The 26,471-nt window shown below is 39.0% G+C and overlaps 1 protein-coding gene across 2 annotated transcripts in view; it reads left to right on the top strand.

Moving 5' to 3' along the window:
• Positions 1–26,471, top strand: part of PDSS2 (decaprenyl diphosphate synthase subunit 2) — a 261,793-nt gene that overhangs the window by 221,830 nt on the left and 13,492 nt on the right. Inside the window, exon 7 of one of the 2 annotated variants that reach the window (XM_047859026.1) lies at positions 13,357–13,389. In XM_047859026.1, coding sequence (XP_047714982.1) covers positions 13,357–13,389 — 33 coding nt within the window. Of the gene's footprint in view, positions 1–5,918; positions 8,231–13,356; positions 13,390–26,471 lie in introns of those variants that run through there. The other variant, XM_047859027.1, reaches the window with a different exon arrangement.

Below are 26,471 nucleotides of genomic sequence, written 5' to 3'. Positions count from 1 at the left end.
ATCTCCAGGAGAAATTTCTTTAAGGAAATCAGTGGAACTAATATACTTGACAATATTGAGAATTTAAAGACAAATTAATGATAGATGCATAGAAAACTAAGTGTTCCAGTTACTGTTGCTGCATAACAAATTACCCCCAAAACTTAGCTGCTTAAAATAACCATGTGATTATGTTCATGTTTATTAAACATTTTGTGAGTCAGGAATTTGGACAGAGCACAGAGATGACTGCTCCATGACACGTGGGGCCTCAACTGAAATGACCCAGATGCTGGAGATGACTCAGCAGTGCTGGGCACTGGAATCATCTAGAGACTCAACTCATGCCAGGCTGCTAGACTAGGATGTCAGACCATATTACTGACCAACCAGAGTGCATACACGTGGTTCCTCCATTTAACTTGGCTTCCTTGCAACATGGCAGCCTGAGAATAGTCAGAGTTCTTACTTGCCAGTTCAGAGCTCCAAACACAAGTGTTCCAGCAAACAAGGCAGAGATTGCATCTTCTTTTATGACCAGCCTCAGAAGTCACACACACAGTCATTTACGTAGTCTCTTAAAAATTTTATATAGTTTGTTATAGTAATTCCACTTCTAATAATCTTTCCTCAAAAAATATCAGATGTGAACAAAGACTTACATATTAGAATATGCACTAAAATTCTAATTCTAAAAGGAAAAAAGTGAAAGTTGATTCATTTAAAAATAGTAAAAAGAATTAAATGAAGTATAGTACAATGAATATCCTACAACTATTCAATATTGTATTACTGGGGTGTATTTGTGTGTTTTTTGACAGCTGAACCAAAAATATATATACAGATGGTGTTAGTAGCTCTAATTGGGTTACATTAGAATACATTGCAGATTTACATTTTGGTTGAAAAGATCCAGCTAAATATGTTGAATGGAAGCTACCAACTCTCCCTGGGCTATTTACATATATTCATATATATATATATATATATATATATATATATATATATGTAGCAGAGATCGGAATTTTAAAGAAGCTTCACAGAAGAGGGACATATTTAACTTTTAGTTTCTTTGCAAGCATACAAAGTCGTAAATGTAGACAACATGAGAATCCAGGATTTCCTAAACAGCTGGTGAAATACTCCCAAATCATTGTCTCCAACTTGACTTTACATTTTCAAAGGGATATCCTTTCCAAATAGCCAGTGCCTTAGCCAGTAACTCAAATAAATAAAATATATCTTGTCCAGAGGTCAGTAAATCCTGCCAGGATGATGGCTGTGAGCAGGTGACATCCTGTCCTTCAGCCTAGGTTCCCTGTGATGCTATCTAGATCTTCATCCTTCAAGAAAGAATGGCAGTCTATTGCCCATCTCAAGGACCTGCCAGGCTGCTGTGGTTTGCTCCAAGTGACTTCAGACCCTTCTCCATGTTCGAGTTATGTACAGGATCACTGGTGAAGAGATTAATTCATCTGAAACAAATAGGAAATAAGAAGTTAGTTTTTGTCATGCAAGGGGATACATTCCTCAGATTAAAGACTCCTTGGTTGAGTTTATTTTAATCTTCTAAATTATAATATTCATGTTTATATAAAGCTCTATAAGATAACAATCTTGTTCTGTGAATGCCTCCTACACAGAGTTAGGGGACAAAATTAGCATAATACTCAAGAGAGACATTCTATCCTAAATCTCAAGGAGGTTGCTTATTAATCCTGAAATTAGTTCTAGTACTCTCTTCACAGTTTTTCATGATTATTTGCCTCCACTGCATTTTTTGTGATCCTTTCCTCCCCAGGTTTTTTTTTTTTTAAATTTTTTTAACCTTTGTTCATTTTTGAGAGACAGAGTGTGAGTCGGGGAGGGGCAGAGAAAGAGGGAGACACAGAATCTGAAGCAGGCTCCAGGCTCCAAAGCAGGGCTCGAACTCACTGATGGCGAGATCATGACCTGAGCCGAAGCCAAACACTTTACCAACTAAGCCACCCAGGGGCCCCTCCTCCCCAAGTTTTGAATTTTATTTCAAGATCCCTAAGGATAACAGTGAATTCATCTGCCATAGTGAATTACTTGAAATAGTCATCCAGTTAGTATTTGTCAAAAAGTATGTGTTGTATGGTCTTCACAGAGTTAGGCTATTTGATGGCAGCCCTGTATTGTTAAATAGAAAAAGTCAAGTTGGTATAGCAGAAATGGCCCATAGGTGAAGGTTTTGGAAGACCTGGATTCTATTTGGACTCTGCTAGCATCTGTATAAACTTAATCACATTCTTTCATGTCCTTATTATTATTTAACATCAAAGGATGCTGTTGAACTAGATCATTCCTGAGGTCCCTTTCAGCTCTCAAATAAATCTAAGAAATAGGTCTCTTAGGCAAGAGATGCATTATAAGAAAAATATTAATCTCTATTAGAAGCTTAATACTAGTTTTGACACTGAGAAATAGAAAAGTCTTGCTCCCAATGATGGAAGTCACCTATGATTTCTTAACATCACATGTAAAATTACTTCCCTGCTGTACTCAGACAGGTTTGTGTCCCATCTACCCTTTTGATTTCCTGCTTGGGGAGAGTGAGAATTAATGACTAGACAGAGCAGTGAAGAAGAGATCACATACCCCTTAGTGCCTATTCAATATCATTGTAAAGCCAGGAAGAAGAAACTTCTGGAATTTTTTGTATCAGGCCCTGCTACCTCCTCTTCAACTCCCAAAGTCTTAAGATTAGGTAGCTGTCATCCATCACACCCATAGGCAGACAGGTGCACACACACACACACACACACACACACACACACACACACCACGCACACATACCCTTTTATAAGAGGCGGTTAAAAGCACCAGGCCAGATCTGAAACGGCTGAAAAATATTTGTTGAGCAATGTTTCCATACTAAATTCTACCTTAATTTTAAATTTAAATTTATAGCTGCTGAAAAATAATGATCAGGTAAAAATACTGAGTGAATGGGTGATTCACCCTAGGGAGGTGAAGTCATTACTCAGTTATCATTTTGATCCCTAATAAAAGAAAGTAGAACCCTTCAGAGAACAACAGAGCTCTGACTCTCTGGGGGAGTCCAGAGGCCATTGCAGGTCAGCAAGCTTTATTTTTAATGATCTTTCTAGTTTTCTGCTGCCATTATAAGACACTGAAGAGATAGGAATTATGATTGTATTTTCCTGGCTATTTCTGAAAGTACTGAAATGTCACTTAGGCTTGTGACATTCTGACACTGTCATAACCAGCCATAAACTATTTAAGTGAACTACATTTTACCAATGCTAAGCTACAACTCACTTATCTGTAGGTATCCTACTATTACTACTTATTCAAAATGTGAAGCAAAAATTGCTAGTCAAGGCTGGTGTACATGAACATAACACATGTATATTCTTAAACAAAAGAGACAATGCACATTCAGAGACTCTTCCTTAATGCTACCTGATATTCTCTAATTGCTTAACTTAGAGTTGTTTCAAAAGGAATAATAATGACATCCTCTACTGCAGAGGGTGTACAATGTAGGCATTTGAAAGGACTGTATATGAGACCACAAAGACTCTGCAATGGCTCTAGATATCTCCTGAATTACAATATGTCTTAAGTTTTTCTGCTAGACTTCAGGAAAAACAAAGGGCTTGACTACAAGAGATACATCAGTATGTTGCCTAAAGGTCTATTGCCTTATAAAGAGGAGATAAGAAAAAGCGTACAAATAGTTTGTGTAATGATGGGAATAGTGTAGTATCGTCATTTAGAGAGCACAGAGGAAAGTCAAGAAAGGATTTGTAAAATAAGTGATCTCTGAGAGGGTCCTTGAAGAAGAAGATCTTAACAGCAAAGGTGGGAATGAGAGGCTTTCTAGGCAACAGAAGCCATAAAAAAGAGATGTAGATGGGCAAGTGCATTGTATTCAAAGAAATAAAAGTATTATCGTTTGGCTTAAATGTGAAAAATAGAAGATAGTAAGAGATAGGCAAAGAATTGCTCCAAAATAGTACACAATGCCTATATTTAAAGGCTTTGGTTCAAACAAAAACATGTACGTGAATATTCAGATTAGCAATGTTTACAATAACCAAGAAGTGGAAACAGCCTAGGTCCATCAAATGATGAATGGATAAACAAAATGGAGTATGTCCATACAATGGCATAGTATCTAGTGGTAAAAAGGCATGAAGTATTATGTGCTACAACATGACAAAAATGTTCTGAAACTAGATAGAGGTGATGGGTGTACGACATTCTGAATGTGCTAAAGTGCCCCTGAATTAAATATACTCTTTAAAATAGTTAAAATGATGCAATTTTTGTTATATGAATTTTTACTTCAATTGAAAAAAAAAAAAGACTGTGGATGTTTGCTTGCAGAAAGTGAACTTTATTCAGGTCATGGAGCAGACATTGACAGTTTTTGAACCACATAGTACCAAGGTCTGAAATGTTTTAGGGAGGTATGTCTGGCTATATCATATAGGATGAAAGGAGCAAGGAGATACTAGAGAGAAAGAGATGAGTTAGGAAGTTTTGGGGAACCTGTTTATCCGCGCAGGGGAGAAATCCCAGTCAGAGCATTGGCAACAAGAATGGGAAGGTAAGGAGGTTAGGTGTAAAACTCACTTCAGAGAGGAGCTCCTGGCTGGCTCAGTCAGGAGAGCGTACATCTCTTGATCTTACGGTTGTGAGTTCAAGCCCCATGTTGGGTATAGAGATTACTTACAGTAAAATTTTTTTTAAAAAAACTCATTTCAGAGGCACCTGGGTAGCTCAGTCAGTTAAGCGTCCAACTTCGGCTCAGGTCATGATCTCACAGTTCATGAGTTCAATCCCTGCGTCAGGCTCTGTGCTAACAGCCCAGAGCCTGGAGCCTGCATTGGATTCTGTGTCTCCCTCACTCTCTGCCTCTCTCTCTCTCTCTCTCTCTCTCTCTCTCTCTCTTTCTGTCTCTCAAAAATAAACATTAATTTTTTTTTAACTCATTTCAGAGAGAAAATGTATAGGGCCTGAAGACTAATATGATAGGGAGAAGCTGGCAGGTGTGTACTGGGGAGGGGCAGTCAGAGGCCATGATTTTGAACTTGGATTAGAGGAAGAATCGTGCCATTAATATTAATAGGCAAGTTAAGTGAAAAAAGTGGTATAAATTTGGTTTTTGACATCATGAGCTTGAGGTGCGCCATCAAGATTGGTGACCATCATCTTGGAACCTGGCCACTGGAGGAAACAACTCAGTTCCATTTTCAGCCTTTTTTATTTACTCATGGCCTTTCTGCAATCTGGGTAGATTTTGTGTGTGTGTGCAATTTTAAATTTCATGTCTCTTCCAGATTCCAAGGGAGCACAGCAAGAAAAAAAGATTGACAAGACTTCTGAATAAAGAGAAATTTGTTATGTAGATAATACAAGCCCCTCCTCTTTTTTTTAACTGGACACCATAGCCATCTACGCACCTATCTGTTGCTTCCTCTTTTCCCAGTTAACCAAAGGAAGAGAATACAAGAAATCTCATCCGGGGACATTCACATTTCTCTCCAAAATTTAGCTTTCCTAGGTGAAAGAGATGGTAACATCAGGTACCTGAGAAATCTAGTTCTAAATGGTATTGATTTCCTTACAGATGCCTTTGTGCTATCTTATTAATAGACAAGAATGATCAAAATAACAAAGAGGCCTGCCCTGTTTCTTTCTTTGTAACTGGAAAGTTGGGTTTATACAAGCCCTGCTTCTCCTACCAAACCAAAAATCAACTGCTTCAACTTTGGGGCTAGCAGATCTAATAGATTTCTGATTTGTAAGCTTTCTAAATCCTCATACAGTCTACCCATACCGTTGCAGGATGACGATGGGGGTCCTACCCTTCCTCTCTTCCTCTGTTCCCCAATAAGCCTTTTCACGTATATACTAAACTCTACCTCTTTGTACCAATACAGGTGTACAGAGAGTTTATTTTCAATAAAACCTGTCTTCTCTAAAGGAACCAAATCATATTCCTGCCAGTGCCAAGGCAAGAGACCTTTAAAATGTCATTTTTTTTCACAGCCACCAATGTAATCTTTTATTCACACAAGGATTATTAATGGGTGATGGCTTAAACCAATTGGATGGATGGTTAGAAGAGAACTGCATATTCACATGGATTCAAAGTACCCCACAGATTACTCATTAAATACAAAGGGAAGCAGTGAACAAACTTAGTTTCACCAATAATGACACAAACTGTATCATTATTGTATGACTCCTGATATAATAGAGAAGTATGCAGCATCATTTATGTAGTTGTGTTGCCAAAAAAATTTTTTTTTAATTTTAATCTAATCATGAGGAAACAATCAGACAAATCCAGGATAAGGGACATTCTCCAGGGCAACTGACCTGGACTCTTAAAAAATGTCACTATTATGAAAGAAAAGGTGTGGTATGGGGACACTTGTAGATTAGAAGAGACTTAAAATCCATGACATCCAAAGAGAATGCATGATTTTTAATTTGATCTTGGAACAAACTGTTCTAAACAACACCATTGGTTGAACTGGAAACCTTTGAATATGGACTTCTTAACCACTTTAAGAAACATTAAACTTGTTGGATGTAATAACGGTTTGTTGGTTTTGTAGGAGAACATTGTTGTTGCCGAAGTATTCAGGGATGAGACAGGATGTCTATAACTTACTCTCAAATAATCAGCAAATGATTGTCCAAAGAGAAAGCAAAGAGGACAAAATGTTAGCAATTGGTTAATGTAGTGGAGAGCAGATGGGTGTTCATGATGTTTTTTACACTAAAAAGTTTGAGGAGGAAAAAAAAAAAAGTTTGAGGAGGAAGGTAGTTTTCCTTGAAGTTTTAAAAAGAGAATTTCTTTAAAAACGACTGTTGTTCCCAAATATAGCTGCTAGCATTCAGGAAGAATAACATGATAAGTAGAGGTGATCAGTCTCTAACAATTTCTGGACTCCCTGCTGTGGAATATTAGTTTTCTACTTTTAGAAAAAGGTTTCTCCATATCCAGCTTTCAAGTCCAGATAACAGTAGTTGAAAATTGGAAACAGTTCATTTATGTCATCCAATCCTTCTTTGTTACCTGACTTATAAGAAAGCCATTTGTTTCTTAAAGTAAAAGACCACATTGTACATCCATTACTTACCAACAGGGGATCTATCTGCCTTTGGTCTGCAGAGACTGGTATATAAACCTTTGGAATTAATCCCTCTGTGCATCCTCTCGCTCAGAATACTGGCTTTTTTTTTTTTTTTTTTTTTTTGTGCTTTTGTACAGAATATTGTTTTACAGTGCTCACTATAGCTGTCTGAGGAGGCCTCTGGTGTCATGAGCACTGGCACACTATCTTGTCTGTTTTCACTTTTTTTTTTTTTTAAGATAAAACAAGGTTCAAACCACACATTCTCTGTGAACTGCTAAAGACTGGGAAAAATTACTTTCTTTTCTCATGACCTGGATTGACAAGAAGCACACCTACAGGAGGCAAAAAGATGAGTGAATCCCTTTTAAAGACCGTAGTAATGAAGCCCTCAGAGAATTGCCGTGTATGGTAGAATTTACAGTGGCTTCTGGAGATGAACAGTGTGGCAGGAAGAGGTTCAGGACTGCTGGCTGTTGAAATACAGTCTGGAATTTATTTTATATCAGCCTATTTTGAGCCCCAGTGAGAAAGTTATTTTAATAATATCTTGCTCTGCTACAAATATACATGATAAGTGGCAGATGTCAGAAAAAGAGGGGAAAGTTCTAGCACTCCATTCTCCTTGAGACTTAAGGAGTTTTTATAGTTGTTCTTTTTTAGCCTTTGAAGTAAACACGAATGCATACAGGAGCATAAATTGAAAAGGACGTTAGACATGGTCCAAACCAGTGATCTTCAAATGAGTCAGAAACTCAGGACCAGAGTACTGAGGATGTGCATTTTTAACAAACTAGTCAGGTGATTCCAACAGCCAGTGCAGCGTTTGTGAGAGCCCAACATTTGGGAACATGTGGTCCAGTCCAGTACTTACTTTACAAATAAGAAAATGAAGACCCAAAATTTTTGAATTTCAAAATTATTAGACATATTCATGTATCGTGTGCTAAAAACCATATTTTCTGACACCCAGTACACGCCTCTTCCCAGGAGGTCACAGTGCTTTTTGGAGTGGTCACCGTTAAGATACTAGGGCACTTGCAGGGCATCTGGGTGGCTCAGCTGGCTAAGTGTCTGACTTCAGCTAAGGTTATGATCTCACAGTCCCACGAATTCAAGCCCCGTGTCAGGCTCTATGCTGACAGCTCAGAACCTGGAGCCTGCTTCGGATTCTGTATCTCCCTCTCTCTCTGTCCCTCACTCACTCACTCTCTCTCTCTCTCTCTCTCTCTCTCTCTCAAAAATAAAATAAAAACATTAAAAATTTTTAAATAAAATAAAATATATTAGGCCACTTGCTTTCCTCCATAGACAAGGCCTACTTAACACCGTAAGCTTTGAGGTATGCATCTTGGATTGTCCTGAGGTTTCCATTCCAGGTGCTTTTCAGTTCAACACACTGCTTTCAATGTTGAGGCACGTTTTGGTTTTTTTTTTAATGTGTATATATTTTTGTGAGAGAGAGAGAGACAGAGTGCAAGTGGGGGAGGGACAGAGGAAGAGAGGGAGGCACAGAATCTGAAGCAGACTACAGGCTCTGAGCTGTCAGCACAGAGCCCAAAGCGGGGCTTGAACTCCAGAACGGCGAGATCATGACCTAGGCCGAAGTCAAGATGCTTAACCGACTGAGCCACACAGGTGCCCCTCAGGTTGAGATGCTTAAATTACACTAAATCGCTATGTCTATGGGAAGGCTACTAGATCATTCTTCTCTGTTCTATCCTTTTGTTGTTTGATTTTCATGAATTCTTTGCATTTATTTTCTAGATTCCCCTTCTAGGTATACTTATAAATAGAAGTTGAGCATTAAAATGAAAATACGGGTAAAAATTAGTTGCCAAACATCAGCTGATGGTTCCATATTAACTACATACTGGTGCTGTGAATCGAAACACCCAGCTTTTCTAGAAATAGAAGTGGGTATAGTGAACTTTGCTTCTTAGGTTTCCTAAATAGACCGTACATAACCAACACATATAAAGAAAAAAGCATTTATCCACGTATGCATCCATTCACCAGATATTATTGGCCACGTGCTCTATACTAGTACTGATCTAAACATGGAATACAGTTGTGAGCAGGAGAGAACTTTGCTGTCCTCTCATAGAACCTAAGTTCTAGAGGGAGATTGTATGTGAAGCCTAACCAAAACAAGACTATGTAACCCCTGGAATAGAAGCTCCACGAGGGCAGAGATTTTTATCTGTTCTGTTCATGGCTTCCTCTCCAGTGCAGTGCCCGACACATAGTAGGCACACAATGGATAATTATTTAGTGAATGAGCCATCAGGTGAAAGAGAAACTATAGCCTCTCCCAAATTAACTATTTTGCAAAAAGAAATAGAATAGGTAAAGTGTAATGAGAAATGTTACTTGTATAGGGGATTAAATCTCATTTCCATCAGTTTCTAATGTGCTGTGTTTTCATAAGCTCTAAAAGCATCTTGTGAAAAAAAAAAGTGTATTAGAATGTGTACTCTTAGGTGCGTATATGACCTACGTAGATACTAACACACAGCAACAGCTAGAAATACATATTGTAAATCCTATAAAGACTTAAATATTTATAATATTTATCTTATCAGAAAACTGGTGCTTTCTGTACAAGCTTACTAAGCAGTCCAGGATGAAGTGGTTTCACAGAGCTGAAATGTTTGTTGTAATAAAATAAAAAGGACATTCAGGTGAGCCACATATCAACAGCTAACGCCTATTCAGGTTGTAAATGGCTGCAGTAATCGTGCCGTCATTTTATGTAGCCTTCTGATCTCCCAGCTCTCAAACCATTTAGGAGCTGATCCTGAACAGATATGGATTACATACATGGCGTTCCTGTGCTGCCATCCCCAGCAGAGTGTATCTTTCCTGGCTCAAAGAGTGGTAACCAAGCCAGGAATACACCATGAAATGACAGACTTTGAAGGTAACTTGTGATTGATAAAGCCCAAGGACTTCAAAATAATAGAATTCTCTAAGATAGTTTATAATCAAAGTATGAGAAAAATGGTTGTACAGAAATTTCTGATAGGATCACTATAATGTTATCTGTAACCAGCGTTATGGTCACTCTTCCTATGTAAGGAAATGGCTGTTGATTTTTCTTTCTTTCTTTTTTTTTTTTTTTTTTAATGAGACAAACTGAAAAGTGGCTCACTACTTTCAAAAGGAAAAGTCCACCCTAAGTCATCGTAAATTGTATCATTTCTCTGCACTTTACCTTGCAATCTCAAGATACAGAAGCTCCTCGGCTTTCTAACTTCCAACAAATACCACTTTTAACACTTGTAACGTACTCTTTTTGTGAAACACTGAAAGATAAGAATATTGAAAGACACAGAATGATGAGCCGGTTGGAATAGGAACACAACTGAAAGTATTGAGAAAATGGCAAATTTGTTGCAGGAATGGGTTGTTTGACAAGAGGAACAATTCTGTGGAGCTCCCACAGTTTGTGCATCATTTGAAAAGTACCATACTTGAGCCATCTATACTAATCAGCAAGAGGCATGAAAAAGGGTGAACAATTGAAAAGGTGGAAAGCATGTGACCATAGGATCAGCCTCAGTGTCAGAGATCTCTTAACCTAAAATGAATTCAAGGGACAGCTGGAAGTTTGAGAACTTAAAGACTAAGGAAAACTGTGAAATGCTGCTGCTGAAATTGTGGTCACAAGCTATGGATTGTTCCTTGGATCAAGGCCGGTTGATATTTGTGCAGTAACAAAATTTAGTAGCTGGGTCATGAGTGCCCTGGACAGACGTGCTCAAGGGTTCTCTGTAAACCGTAGATGTTACGGTGGAGAAAGAGGGATTTTCAACATAGGCAAAACATTTGGGGAGAATATGTCCATGGAAACACAAGTAAATGTAAAATGTCTGAGCAGAAAGAAGAAACCTAGTTTCTAAATTTCTGCAAGAACTGACTCCTATTCCTTATGATCTAATGCATCTCAGGACTACATTCTGACTCTACTTAGTTCATCCCTAAAAAATTTCAAGAGCAGATTGAAAACCCCAAATTCTTCTTCATAGTACATTGATTGCAGGGGCCTTTAGTGTCATAGAAAACCTTCAAGTCCCCATTTTCACTTACAGTGGTTTGTGATGGGGCCAAAAGCTATACATGAGCAGTGTCTTCTAAGTTGCTTATTATGAAAATAAGAAAAACAAAATGCAAGCATCTTTGTATAAATTTTTTTTAAAGGACTGTAAAGAAGCAAGAAGAGTCAGGGCCAATGTTATAAATCTTCTTTAATCTCATTAAAGTAATCTGCCCACCTTCATTATCTGTATAGTGTCATTTTGGACTCAGGACCTAACCTATTTGCAAATTGAAGGATTCTCATTCTGTGCAGAGGTGGCGAGAGAAGTTTGTAATGAAGTCTACAAAAACTGGGTTGGCATATCGACAAAGGTTAATAACATTGGTTATCTCTGTCATGTTAGGATTTTATACATGACACATTTTTTTTTTTTTAAATTTTTTTTTTCAAAGTTTATTCATTTTTGGGACAGAGAGAGAGACAGAACATGAACGAGGGAGGGGCAGAGAGAGAGGGAGACACAGAATCGGAAACAGGCTCCAGGCTCCGAGCCATCAGCCCAGAGCCCGATGCGGGGCTCGAACTCACGGACCGCGAGATCGTGACCTGGCTGAAGTCGGACGCTTAACCGACTGCGCCACCCAGGCGCCCCTATACATGACACATTTGAGTAGTGTATGTGTTCACTTTAAATTTTTTATAACTAAAAATATTTTTTAAATACAACCCCATATAGGATATCTTTTTCAACTCCACCTTTTTCTCTGTCCTCATCCCTGATGGGGTGGAAGGTCAAGCTGGGGATCTTTCAACATAATACAACATGATAAAAAGTTATGCCAAAGGAAGTGGAGGAGAAACTGACCCCACAGATTACAAACTGATTATACGGGAGGAAACATGTCGTTACAGTGGAACCATCTGATAGTCACCACCTCAACCAAGTGATCAAATTTATAGCATTACTATGAGTGGGACAGCCTGACATTTTGTGCCTCCTGAATTGATGCAATATTAAGTACGTAATTTCCTATATAAAGTGCTCTTGCCAGAAATGTTTAAGCAAGCTTTTTCAGACCCAACTTTCAGTTTGAGAGCAAAACAGGGACAAATTAAATGACACATCGAAGAAACAATATGACAAATCCAAAAAGACATTTTATAAGACAGCTGCCCTGGTCTCTTCAAAAAGTCAATGATATGCATGGAAAAAAAGTTAATGGTTTTTCTTTTCATTTCTTAAAATATGGGGAGGGTCTAGTCTAGATTTAAAAGGCTAACCAGAGGGGCGCCTGGGTGGCACAGTCGGTTAAGCGTCTGACTTCAGCCAGGTCACGATCTCGCGGTCCGTGAGTTCGAGCCCCGCGTCAGGCTCTGGGCTGATGGCTCAGAGCCTGGAGCCTGTTTCCGATTCTGTGTCTCCCTCTCTCTCTGCCCCTCCCCTGTTCATGCTCTGTCTCTCTCTGTCCCAAAAATAAATAAACGTTAAAAAAAAAAAAAATTAAAAGGCTAACCAGAGATGTAGAAACCATATGTAATGTGTGAATCTTGTTTAATTTTGGTTGGGTGGAGAAAGCTATAAAGGATATTCTTGGGACAATAGGAAAATTTTGAATATGGATTGTATGTTAGATAATATGGAATTGTTTTTAAAATGTGATAACAAGGGCACATGGGTGGCTCAGTCGGTTAAGTGTCCAACTTCAGCTCAGGTCATGATCTCACAGTTCATGAGTTTGAGCCTCACATCAGGCTCTCTGCTGTCAGGATAGAGCCTGCTTCGGATCCTCTGTCCCACTGTCTGTCTGCCCCTCCCCGTCCCTCAAAAATAAATAAACGTTAAAAAAAAATAAAATGTGATAGTAGTCATGTGGTTATGTACAAGACACCCTATGCTTATAAGACTTGTGTGCTGAAACATGGCGAGGTGAAGAGTCATGATGTCTGCTACTGTCCTGTCTAGATAGAGTATATATACGTGCTCACTGTGCAGTTCTTTCAACTTTTCAATATGCTTGAAAGTGTTATACGTGTATAGTTGCATAGAGATACAACTATGTAGATACATAGATAAATGATGGGGGACCAAGGGAGAGAGAGTTGGCTTTTATTCTTGGAGAAGTAAGTTTTAAAAGCACTACCTAATTTTTAAAGAACTAACAAATTAATTTCCCCCTCTTTCTACTTCAGGCTCAAGAGAAGGGAAGATTAGACTATGCTAAGGTAAGTAGATTTTATACATACTACACAGTTTTCTACATTTCAATCTGGTGTTTGGCTTTTGTTTATAATCAAAAGGTCAAAAAAGAATCATCACATTCGGAGCTGAGGGACATTCCCTGTTAGGTAATAGATATTAGCAGGTAAGTGTATTTATTGAGTGACTACTTCACTCCAGACATTGTGTTAAGTGTTGAGACTATAACAGTGAGCCAAATGAAGTGTTTTCCTTTTGAGACATATGCAATGCAGTGTGGGGAGGCAACAACTAAATGGATACATAGTATAATGTCATGTGGTAGTAAGTACTAGGAAGAAAAATATACTGGATAAGATAACTAACCATTGGTAGAAAGATGCCTTTGGCCTCTGGATGCAAAACAGCTTTTAGCACCATCAGATAATACCTGAGAGGCACCATACACAGCAGACTCAGACTCCTAAAGGTGGTAGTTTTCACATCATCTGTGGAGCTTTTGAAAACACATATGCCTAGGTTACCACAGCATCACACCCTCTTTCACCAAGATCAAAATCCCCTGGTGGGGAGAGCAGGGCAGGGGCAGGACGGAAGTATTTGGAAAAAGGCTCCAAGATCATTCTGATACATGGCCTTGTTTAAAAAGTGCTGTGGGAGTTCAGATTTCAGTGCACCAGTGGAAGCCTCTGAACACATTTGGGTCACACTTGGTTTTCCCCTCAGGGACAAATGGAACATTTTAGCAGGTGTGTGGGATGCATACAGCTGCTTGGCTAAAGAAACACGCTAACCATCTGGCTTATGCCACCATCAGGAATATCCAGGGTGTGAGCACACCTGCACCCCAAAGACAAGGAGGAAGAAATACGAGGTGTAAGGGCTCTGCTTGCAGTGGGACAGCTGAAACCCATGGTGATCTTTCAGGGCCGATCCAGAACCTTGTGCTCTCCTGGCAGCCCTGAGGTGCACACCCGTGGCACCACGCCTGTCCCCTCTTTGCCTTGACTGAGATGTAGTCCCTTCTTTTCTCTGTCTCACAAACTATTGCTTTCCTTCGTGCTTTAATACACGGTACATCTCTCAGTCATTGTACCTACTCTGTAATATTATAATGACCCATTTATGAGGCAGACCATAGACTGTGAGCTCTTGGAGGGCAGGGACAGTGTCATATTTGTCTTTATATACTTGGTGCTTAACACAGTGCTTGGCACATGGTAAATAGTGCTGAAGGAGGTAGGGAGGAGGTAAATGGGTAAGTGAATGAGCGAGTGAAGCCGTGAGTAAGAAAATAGAAGACATAAGAAGTCCATTGCAGGAGAAAATCTGGTATAGGTTTTCTTATATCAATCAGAGAGAAAAGATGCTTTCGACAAATGTTACAGGTATCAACAGAGTTAAAAAGATTGTTTGGGAAGGTTGTAATAAACTAGCTTGGAGATAAAGGCTGGGATTTCACTGTGTTAGGGTAAAGGAAAGCTAACTTATGAACAAAAAAGTAAGGGAAAAGTCATCACGATTTAGCAATAGAATAACTGTTGATCCTTGATGCTTATTTTTGACTCCTAGAACTCCTTCAGGGTTTCTTATTGCAGAAGCTCATGACAATTGAAGAGCTTAGAAAAAAGGAAAAAATACAGTGCATGGATAGAAGGACACTCCTGGACCCAGCGGTGGCTCAGCCACCAACTCACTGAAAAATCTAAGAACCCTTAACCTCTCTGGTCTTTCTTCACTTTCCTTTGTATAAAGCGAGCAGTTTTAGAATAGTGCTGGTTTATTCTTTAGGCCAATTCCAAATTTGAGAGAAAATATTCTTCTTGGGCAGTGGGGGGTATTCTTATATACCTGAGGTCCACATTCATTCCTTCATCTACTTTATCCACTCAACCACCAGTTATTGGATACTTAATATGTGCAAAGCACTGTGTTAGTGCTGACTGCCACCATGAACAAGGCTGATGTAGGCTGTGCCATCACATGCTTCCTTGACTCAGACCTCCCTATCCAAAGTAGCCCCTCCCCCTTTGCTCTATTTTTCCTTCTTAACATTTATCATAATCTAAAATTATTATTTTCATTTAGTTTCTTGCTTCTGGTTTTTTTCTTCCATTGGAATGTAAGAGCTCTGAAGGTACATTATTCATGGTCGCATCATTTGTACCCAGCACAGGCTTTATGTACAGGAGGGCTTGTCAAGTGTATGCATATGAGTTGCATTAGTATTATTCTAGAAGTGCAGGAGGTTCTGGGAGGTCTGGAATTGAGGATTGTAGACTTCACGGAGCCATTTTAAGAATATATTGACTACAGGGGCACCTGGGTGGCTTAGTCAGTTAAGCATTCAACTCTTGATTTTGGCTGAGGTCGTGATCTCACAGTTCGTGAGATCGAGGCACATGTCGGGCTCTGCAGTGACAGTGCGGAACCTGCTTGGGATTCTCTCCCTCTCCCCCCCCCCCCCCCCCAGCCAAATAAATTTTTTAAAACATTTAAAAAAGAAAAAAAAGAATATATTGACTATGTCACATAGTCCATCTCAATGTTCAGTAGTCCTATGGTTGCCTTCACAAGTGTGTAGTGATCATATTTCTTGTGCCAGTAAACAGAACCCCACCCCTCGGGAATATGTGGTGCGGTTCTGACATTTAAGGGCCATAGCTGATCTAAGCAATTCATCTAGGCTTATCGTCCTTCCACAGACCTAAACACAAGTGACATGGGAAAAAAAGGTTATGTCCATCTCTAGCAGGTATGGGGCAGATATCTGCAGGGTGTAGCTTGTGATACTGTCTCTTACACAGTGTACCACGGGCCCTTAGTAACACATGTCATGACCCACGGTCTAGGCATCTCTGTTTTGCATGGGCATGGTGCTCATGCTGACTGATGCTTAGCAGCTTAGGTCTGCCCTTGGGTTTATCTGTAACTCTACATTTGAAAAACTCAGGAGCCATTTTTGGAGACCATCATGAAATGTGTTTGTTGCTGGAAATTTTGTTATTTCCAAGTGGTGAGTATTTACCCAAAAGCCAAATTTTATCTGAAAAGTCAGGTTTTGAGGACCATAGGAGATTATTTTGGCTATGTGCTTTTGTGGCCATATAGGCCAGCTCTCAAATTTTGTCAGTCTCAGAATGGCGAGGAATCAAAGGAAGAGGTGATCATTTCAAAATCAGTTTCAGCTGGATATTGAGACTGTCACATTCAGCAAAACAGTGGTCTGTACTCAAACCCTCAGATGAGAAATTGAATTACTTTTTAATTGAGTTCCTGTTGCGATAGAGTCTGGATATGAATGCTTCACGGTACTACAATGCCTTTCATCTTAAGATATCAAAGCACTTGACAACCATTAATTCATTTTGTCTCTCCTGCCTCTGTACGGTGGTTAAGACAGTCATGGGAGTGCCCTTCCTGCTGCTGGAACTCATCCACCTGGGGTCTGGGCAAGGCTGGGAGCTGAGTAACCGAAAGGCGATGGTACCCAGTAGCTTCTGAAATAGAAAAACAAGAATGTCTTACTTACCTAGTTAAAACTTCAGGAGAAGTCTTATTAGACAGAATATAATTACCAGAAGTGAACCATGACCCAAAAAGCCAGTGCTAACAGTTAAGCCCCTATATGCAATGCTGTGTGGATCCTAATTACAGTGGTTGGTCTGCAACCCTGAGTGTGTATTTCTCAAGACTATTCCACGTTCCCCAGGCTTCTGGCCCCACAGTTGAGTGCAGCTGATTCAGTGCAGTGCTAGAGGGAAGAGTGCCACCTATTGAATTGTAGGAATTTATGGGTACGGGTTGGGACTGGTGGAGAAGCTTCTCGGACCACATTGATGCTTGGTTTGCTATGGTAACATATATATGTCTGAAAGAAAACGAATATGTTGACTACTCTTGCTTAGAAAAACATCTACAAACGTCTGTGTATTTTCCCCAGCTGGAGCTGAGCGTATGCCTGCAGCTTAGCCTACTGCTACTCGAAATAAGCCTGCTGCTAAAAAGACTGAGGCAGATGGTATTTTTACCACTTCAGGCAAAACATGGCACCTATGGTTCGGCTTTCTACAATTTTAATTTTTAACACTTTCAAAATGGCTTGCTTAAATATCTCCAGTGTAGGGATGCAGACTTTCCCCCAATTTCTTTTTAATAACTGCTTCAGATACACAGGTATCAATAAATAGTACTTGGTCAAAACCAGACTCTGTCACCACTGTGATGGCCTCCTGCTCCCTTTCACAAATGCTTCCGACCGGGCCTTAAATGGGCTTTGACATTCATGCTAATTTTGACACAAAGACTCTAAATGGTTTTCAGGAGCTTTCTTTATAGTCATCTCTAGTCTTTACTGTGCAGTTCCTACCATTTTCCCCATGACTCAGTACAGAAAAGAGTTGTTGTTTTTTTTAATGTCTTCTTCCTGAGGTTCACTCTAAGCACAGAGTTGTTCAAGGTTAAGCACTGGGTAAAGAAAGATCTTGCAGGTGTTAATTCATTAGGCATCCAGTTCTCGGTGGAACGTAAGAGAGATTTTTTTTTAAGGAGTGGGGTTTTGACGTGCCCTCTCTGCTGGAGTCTGTTCAGGGTTGCGAGTGGCACACGCTTCTGGCTGCGTCCCCGCCACTCTCAAGTGCGGCGTCTGGAGCTGCCGCTTCCCTCCCCGCCCTCAGAAGGCCTTGCACATTCTGTTTTATTATAAAACGCATTTGCATAGGGTACACATTAAAATTCTCTTCCCACAAGCAAACAGTGCTGTCCGCAGACATTTGCATTTGCATGATCACATATCATCACTTCCCTTCAAGAAGAGAAAGAGAGTCTTTCCTCTCATGTCACAGTTCTCCTTTCCAAGGTTTGCCCTTTTAGCCATAGATTGCTTCAACCATTTTGCTGCATATTGAGTCCAAATTCTACTTTTTTGAAGCTTGAGTATAGAAAATTTTCTGTAAATATTATTGTCCTTTCTTTACTGACAAAGCCAGACTCTTTTTTTTTTTTTTTTTTTGGCAGGCAGTTTTTTGCCTGCTCGTTCTTTCTCATAACCCTAGCTAACTGGCTGTGAGAATTTTTCACATTGGCACATTTAGAGACCAGATGTTACTGTGTTTTCTCTTCCGTGTACCCCTTTCTCGGGCAGATGCTGCTTCTCCTACCCTGGGGCTTCACATTAGCTCCTTTGGTAAAGTATTCCATACGGCATTGCTGTATGCGCTAAATCTCTTGTTCCCTCTAACCTCCTGAAGTTGTCTTTACATTTAGGATTTCTGTTTTAGTGATAATAACAAAGACTATGTAAAAGCATCATCATTCCCTTCTCCCATCTTTTCCCATAAAGGACTTGTGGTCTAATTAAATGAAGTGTTTATAATAGAATTTAATGGAAAAAATCCAAATACCATTATGATATGGGTACAGTTATGTAAAATCTTGATAAAGACTGGAAGACAGCATGTAAAAATATAAATACAGACATTAAGGTGGTAACATTTTGGCATGTTTTAAAATAAATGCGCTGTATTTTTTTTTTAAGATTTCTGTTTTTGACATATAGGGTCAGATCTGAATTAGAATTTTTTCAGATATGACCTGCGCTACTAAGAATTGAAAAATACCTTGCCTGCAATCATGTTTTTAGTGACATAACCAGAATTTAATTTTAGATTCCTGAAAACTACATATTTCTCTGGCAACAGGCAGAAATGCACAGCTGGAGAATGTAACTTTTGTACACTGTGAGTTTTTGTGCTGGGACTCAAGCAGTGGTTGGAGCACTGGAAGACAACTGAAGAGAACAGAAGCCTAGCACACTGAACAGGCACTGCCAGTGCTGATCCGATGACCTAACCACAGCACAGGGAAAGGTGCCGGAAGATACCGCCAGGACTGCCATCTGAAAGTTTTAAATCCCCCACTCCTTGTTCCCTTAAAAGTCAGATAAAACCAGTTATTTTTCTTTTGACAATCATATTTCAGACAGGTGTTTTTCCTTGCAGCAATAATGAATATTTATTTGTTTGTTTGTTTGTTTGTTTGTTTGTTTATTTATTTATAATTTTAGTGAGAGAGACTGTGAGCAGGGGAGAGGGGCAGAGGGAATGAGAGAGAATCTTAAGCAGTCTCCCCACAGCGCAGAGTCCGAGGTGGAGCTCCATCCCACAGCCCTGGGATCATGACCGGAACTGAATCAAGAGTCAGATGCTCAACAGACTGAGCCACCCAGACGCCCCTAGGTTTTCTGTAATCTTTTTTTAAAACAATTAACTTAACCAAAGTCAGTTTTTGCAGCTACTCTTGGATTCTATATCTCCTTTAAAATACAATTATTGGGGTACCTGGGTGGCTCAGTGGGTTAACTGTCTCTTGATTTTGGCACAGGTCATGATCTCACAGTTCCTGAGTTCAAGCCCCATGTCTTGGAATTCTTTCTCTCTCCCTCTTTTACTACCCCCAAATAAATAAACGTTAAAAACATTTTTTAAGATAAAATACAATTACTATTGATGGAAAAACAAGCATTAATTTCTGTCTGTATGTATGGCTTTTTTTTACCATGTGAAACTCTTAATCAAAAATAAATTCTAATCACTCATGTAATAGTATCTTGAACCAGAGTTGTAGAGCCCTTAGGTCTTTTTTGCAAAACAGTTGCTCTTTGGATGTTCATTCATCCCCAGTCATCAAGCTAGTTTTTACTCCTTAAATCTCTGAGTATATTATTTTGCATAAGTCCCCAGTGACTATCATCTTGCTTTGATGATCTATTCCTTAATTTCTTAATGTTATTTTAAAATTAGATTCTTGCTTTCTGAGGTGTTAGCATTCCCACATACCTCCATGGCATCAACAGATTTGATGATCATAATCTCTATTCCTTTGTGGATCATGAATAATATTATTAAATACTATCAATAATAAACCTCTTTATGACATCATAAAATATGCCATTCTCTCAGTTGTTAACCCAAATAGTATTGATATTATTTGAACTCAATCCTCTATGCAGTTGTAAATCTTTTTTTATTTTTCTTCAAATCATATATTCCTAGCTTGTTGATCTTGGGTTTCTAATTGTATATGTAAACTGCTAAATTGGTTCGCAACAATAATATTTAGTGGGACAATCTCTCTCATTCTTGAAATTACCATTTTGAATTACTGGCCTCTAAAAATTACATGTCTGCATAATACCTAACATTCATCAGGAGGCTAAGACTTAGGTTGTTAGTGAAGACCAGTTCTTAGACATAAGCCTGAAATTGTGTCTGGTTTTGCTCATCATTGTTCTCTGAGGGCCTAACACAGTGCCTGGCACATATTACATACCAAATATTTGTTGAATGAATGAATGAATGAATGACTCAAGATAAACCAAATGTTTGTGCCTATATTCTGTTCTTTTAATTTATAAGACATATTTAACTCTACCTTTGTTCTTCTTATTTCCTCCCAAGTATACTTTTAAGCAAATCGTTTTATCCTCCATGCCTTGCACTCCCTGGGGTTGAAACAAAGATTCAATTGGGATAACCTTTTGAATCTTAGTCTAGAAAGCTAACTAACAGTGCCCTCCAGGCTGGTTCTGTGGGTGAATGCTCTGCACTGTGGGGTAGCTGGATTCAATTATTGCTCCCAGTTTGTGGTATCAGGAGCCACCTGTGCACAGGAAGTGCCTATATGCCTTCATGTAGAGGATAGAGCCTTCTGTCCCCATAGAGGAGCCTATTTAATCCATTGAAACTGTTTTAACTAGATCTGAAGGAAACACTATTCTCTCTCTCCCCATCATAAAAACCGTGGAGAGGTATGGGCTTTCTAAAATTATGTTTTTTAAGAGAACAAAAAAGGAGGCACCACCAAGTAGATGTTGACTGTGGTTTTAGTTAGTTAGAAGTCTTGGTTATTACCTGCATTGATATATTTCCAAGCTCATACGCTAATTCTGCAGCCCAGTTTTATACAGAATTGAGGGGCTTTGTGATTTCAACATGATTAGTCTATCAGAAAGGTGTAATCTGTTTAGTTGGTACATCTGAAGCCATCCCCCCATGTTTCCTAAACAGTGTCTGCAAGCACTACTCAGCTTCTCCACTTACTACATAAGGCAGAGTACTAATCCTGGATGTGCTTAACTACCTTTCCTGAAATAGCAAGGTGGCTGTGCCACCTCAGTGTTCAAACAGAATTACTGAGATAACAATAGAGATCACAGGATCTGCAACATTTGGTTAGTGATGTGTAAGATGCTACTAAAGATTTTGGATGAGTGTATCCTGTCCCTTTCCCCCAAGTCTTTGACTTCCTGGCTTGCTTAAAGATTTTACCTATTCACCACATCATAATAAAGCCAGAGATATACCTCTGAAGATGGATTCCTGCATAGTGCAATGGTGCCCCCTGTGGAAGGTCTCCCTATTCTAGATCTAAGGAAATTACACTAACATTTATCTTTGATTCATTCCTAACAAGAGTTGTGTGCACCTGTTAGGAAAGATTGTAAGCTTTTCTGCGTGCTGTGATCTCTTTAAAATTTATGCCCTAGTATTCATGCCCTAGTATACATTCATCGTGCAGTCTGCTCAAGACACATGAAGCACTTTAATCAAATGGTTCTATCAAATTCTACCCTTGAATCCCTTCATTTTATGGAGAAAAGATCGAATAACGGTAACAGTGTTTACAGTTACTATCTCACAGAGTCATGATTTTTTCCAGGTTTGCTAACTCCACACTGTGTATTCTTCACCACCATACTGCTTCTTAAGGTGCTTTAGACATACTAAAAAAAGAAGTAAGGGAGAATTTGTATACAGGCTTTGGTTTTACAAACATCTAGGAAATGGTATGCATCATTCTATAGAGTGATAGTGATTGTCTAGTAAATGTCTGTCTTAGGATTTATGCTGAACTAGTGCAATAATTATTGTGATTTTTTTTTAACTAGCAAGCATTCTTCACTCTTCCAAGAAGGTTTTATGGATATAACCATTTAAAATAAGTTGTCATTACCATTCTCTTGAGGGAGGCAAAGATCTATGTTACCTTCTATAACACCGTAACATAGAAAACTGTATCTGAAAGAGGTATTAATCCTGCAGGTGTGGTTATATTTATGTGGAATACAGGGTAACTTCTTTTTTTTTTTTTTTTTTTTTTTTTTTTTCCCAACGTTTATTTATTTTTGGGACAGAGAAAGACAGCACATGAACGGGGGAGGGTCAGAGAGAGAGGGAGACACAGAATCGGAAACAGGCTCCAGGCTCTGAGCCATCAGCCCAGAGCCTGATGTGGGGCTCGAACTCACGGACCGCGAGATCGTGACCTGGCTGAAGTCGGACGCTTAACCGACTGCGCCACCCAGGCGCCCCCAGGGTAACTTCTTCACACCATACATTGATTCCTGCATTTGCCCCCAGTCTGATGCCACCTGGAAGATATGTCATTGTCATAACTCTCAATAGATAGAGTTTCTGCTGTTTGACATGCACTCTAGTGATGGAAGTCAGAAATGTGTTTCAAGCTCATGCTGTATCAGGATACATGTTAGGATGTTAGGAATCTAGGGTCATGTAGGTAACAGTGGTAGTTTTGAGGCAAGTGATCCCCAGGTATCAGCATCCAAATACTAAAGCAGATGAACAATTGAGATACGAGGAGGATTTAAGAAGTGTGTAAGTAAGATACAGACTCAAGTAGTTTATGTATTCCTCAAATAATCCTTAGGACTGTTGGATACCTACATGATGTGATTGCTCTTGTCCCATAGTTTCTTTTTAATTAAATAACCAGCATAGTATTAGTCATGAGATTACAGAGATTGCTGTTGATTTACTCCTAAAAAAGCTACAAAGAGTGGCTCATTGCTGCAGTCTACAACCTGTGATATGTTTTGCTTTTTGAATATCAGTGTGTAGAATTAAGTTCCTCTTTGGAATATGATACTAAATTGAAAATGACTTTTGAATCAAAAATATGGATAAATCTGAGGTTATTTATAAATAGTTGGATTTTCTTTCAGAAGACATGATTGCTCTTCCTATGCAATTTAAGTCTCAATTTAATATAATTCCATTTTACTAACCTCAAATGTCCATCCTATCAAATGCCAATGGAAGTTCATAAACTAAGAAATTGTACACTTTGTTCCATTTAAATACATCTTGGGGGTGCCTGGGTGTCTCAGTCGGTTAAGCGCCCAACTTTGGCTCAGGTCATGGTCTTGCAGTCTGTGAGTTTGAGCCCCGTGTCAGGCTCTGTGCAGATAGCTCAGAGCCTGGAGCCTGCTTTGGATTCTATGTCTCCCTCTCTCTCTGCCCATGCTCTATCTCTCTGTCTCAAAAGTAAACATTAAAAAAAATCTTTAATAAAAAAATAAATATATTTTGAAATCAGATACATCTGCTTCTACCCTGAGCTATAAGTCAACCTGTCTTTCTTTTTTTTAATTTTTATTTTTATTAATGTTTATTTCTGAGACAGAGTAGGAGAGGGGCAGAGAGAGACGGAGACACAGAATCCAAAGCAGGCTCCAGGCTCTGAGCTGTCAGCACAGAGCCTGACACGGGACTCGAACTCACAAACTGTGAGATCATGACCTGAGCTGAAGTTAGTCGCTCAACCCACTGAGCCACCTAGGCACTCTAACCTGTCTTTCTTAAGGAGCAAGACTACTTTGCCTGAATTCTCTGCCAAGGGGTCAACAATTTAGATCAGTTTTGAGTATGCCAGCAAAATGTTTTTAACTGCGTGAAAATATCTCTAAAATACATATATACGTACATACATACATACATACATATATGTACATGTAGGAGTACCAAATTGTATGTATGTATGTATGTATGTATGTCTGGTTTTGGGTTATTTGTACATATAACAGGGATATATATAATCAGACATCATAATTTGTGCGAAACGAGTTGTTCGGTTATGAAGCTATTTGTGGACTCATAAATGTACTTCGCTGAGATGTTGAGCCTTGAAATCAGTTCTGAAACCTCACTGTTCCACCCAAGGACTCACTAAGCCCAGCCCTGCTTAGGTTGGGCCCTGTTTTCAAGATTGGAAACAACTGGGCACATTCAGGGTGGTGTGGCCGAACTGAAGTCTCACTCTCAACAGCAGGCTACACACCATCTAGACTGAGCCTAATAGAAATGTGTGGAGAAGGCAAGAAAAATGGTACCAAATCTGTTTTTATCATGTTTTTTTTTTTCCTTTTCAGAGGAATAGATTCAATTTTAAGTGGTCCAGATGATTTGGAAATTCATTTTTCAAAAGTTAGCATGTTTCCAATTCACTAATAATCTGGAGATTTAAAATATTTAAAACAACTTCATGAATCTATGTAAAATAGTCTGTGAATGTTTATAATTAAAGCCAGGTGCATTATGTAATATTACATCTAAGTTCTGTAATGAACTCCCATGCTCTCTTCCTCTTCAAGTCTTGCATGTGAACAGCATTTTTTAAATTTCTATTTGTTTGAGAGAGAGAGAAATAGAGAATGCGCACTTTCATGTATTAGTGGGGGAGAGGGACTGAGGGAGAAAAAGAGAATCTTAAGCAGGCTCCATGCTCAGTGTGGAGCCCAACATGGGATTTGAGCCCATAACTCCTGGGATCATGACCTGAGCTGAATCACAAGTCAGATGCTCAACCAACTGAGCCACCCAGGCACCCCTTAGTAACATTTTACTGATGTCAGCGTAATTTGCCAGACATCATCTTATTTGTTCTTCATAATAATGTCATGTGGCATAAAGATAATCTTCCTGATTTTACAGGTGAGGTGGGCTTAGAGAAGCCCGAGGTTACACATGTCCAGGTCCAGAGTTTCCTTATTAATGTTTGCTCGCTGCTTCTTTACAATTGTTTTTCTTATTATTATTGGAACAGCAGAAACGGATTAACCAGTCTTAGGAAGAGAACATCTCCTCCCATTATTAGATTTAAAAAGGTTCCTGTGTGGCTTCATCTGGGGTATTCTGCTCCAGGGTGCTTGAAAAACTGCCATATGTAGAAATAGTTGTATTTTGTCCCTCCTAGAGCCCACCTCTTCCCTCACCACCCATCTCCATGGGCTTCAGGTCCAGGGACTCAAGGGAAAAGGAGAGCAGTGTAACAAATGTCATGTGTGTCACATAGGCTTGCACAATTATACAGAATGATCTTAATCCTGCAAAAGAATAAATAGATCTTATTAAAAAATATCTTAAAGCTCAATACAAATACATATTACAGGAATTTTACAGGCTGTTTTACGAAAGAAAAACTATTCTGATATTTTATAAGGGAACAGTAAAAATGTTAAAGCATGGGCTAAATTTTGTTTGTCATTTTAAACTCACTAATCCTGGGGCACCTGGGGGGTTCAGTCAGTTAAGTGTCTGATGTTGGCTCAGGTTATGATATCACGGTTTGTGGGTTTGAGCCCTGCATCAGGTTCTGTCCTGACAGCTCAGAACCTGGAGCCTGCTTCAGATTCTGTGTCTCCCTCTGTCTTTCTACCCTTCCTCTGCTCGCACTTTGTCGCTCTCTCTCACGAAAATAAAACATTAAAAAAAATTTTTTAACTCATTAATCGTTTATCCAATGACTTAAAAGTAGTATGAACCCTGAGGCTGGTTTTTAAAAATAGTGGAAACAACATGAGGTAATAGTGTCCTTTGATTGTATGAAACCCCAAATGCCGTTACTGCAGTCAGAGTTTTGCATTGACATTTTTAGTAAAAATAAGTTTTCATCATTAAAGATTTAAGTAAAAATATATTAGTATATTAATTTTGTTTTCTGACTCAATAGTGGATGTGATAACATCTGAGTCTTATTCAGTGCCTATTTGTTAAAAAAAAAAAAAAGTATGACCTGAAGAATATACTTAATCAAGTAAAATTTTTTTGGCCTTTTATTCTTAACATAAAATATAGAAATATTCCACTTCTTTTTTTTTTTTAATTTACATCCAAATTAGCATATAGTGCAACAAAGATTCCTTAGTGCCCCTTACCCATTCAGCCCATCCCCCCTCCCACAACCCCTCCAGTAACCCTCAGTTTGTTCTCCATATTTATGAGTCTCTTCTGTTTTGTCCCCTTCCCTGGTT

Source organism: Prionailurus viverrinus, chromosome B2 (genome assembly GCF_022837055.1).
Source record: "Prionailurus viverrinus isolate Anna chromosome B2, UM_Priviv_1.0, whole genome shotgun sequence".
NCBI lineage: Eukaryota > Metazoa > Chordata > Mammalia > Carnivora > Felidae > Prionailurus > Prionailurus viverrinus.
The sequence above is the reverse complement of the archived record's forward strand: the minus strand, read 5'-3'. Positions and strand labels throughout refer to the sequence as shown.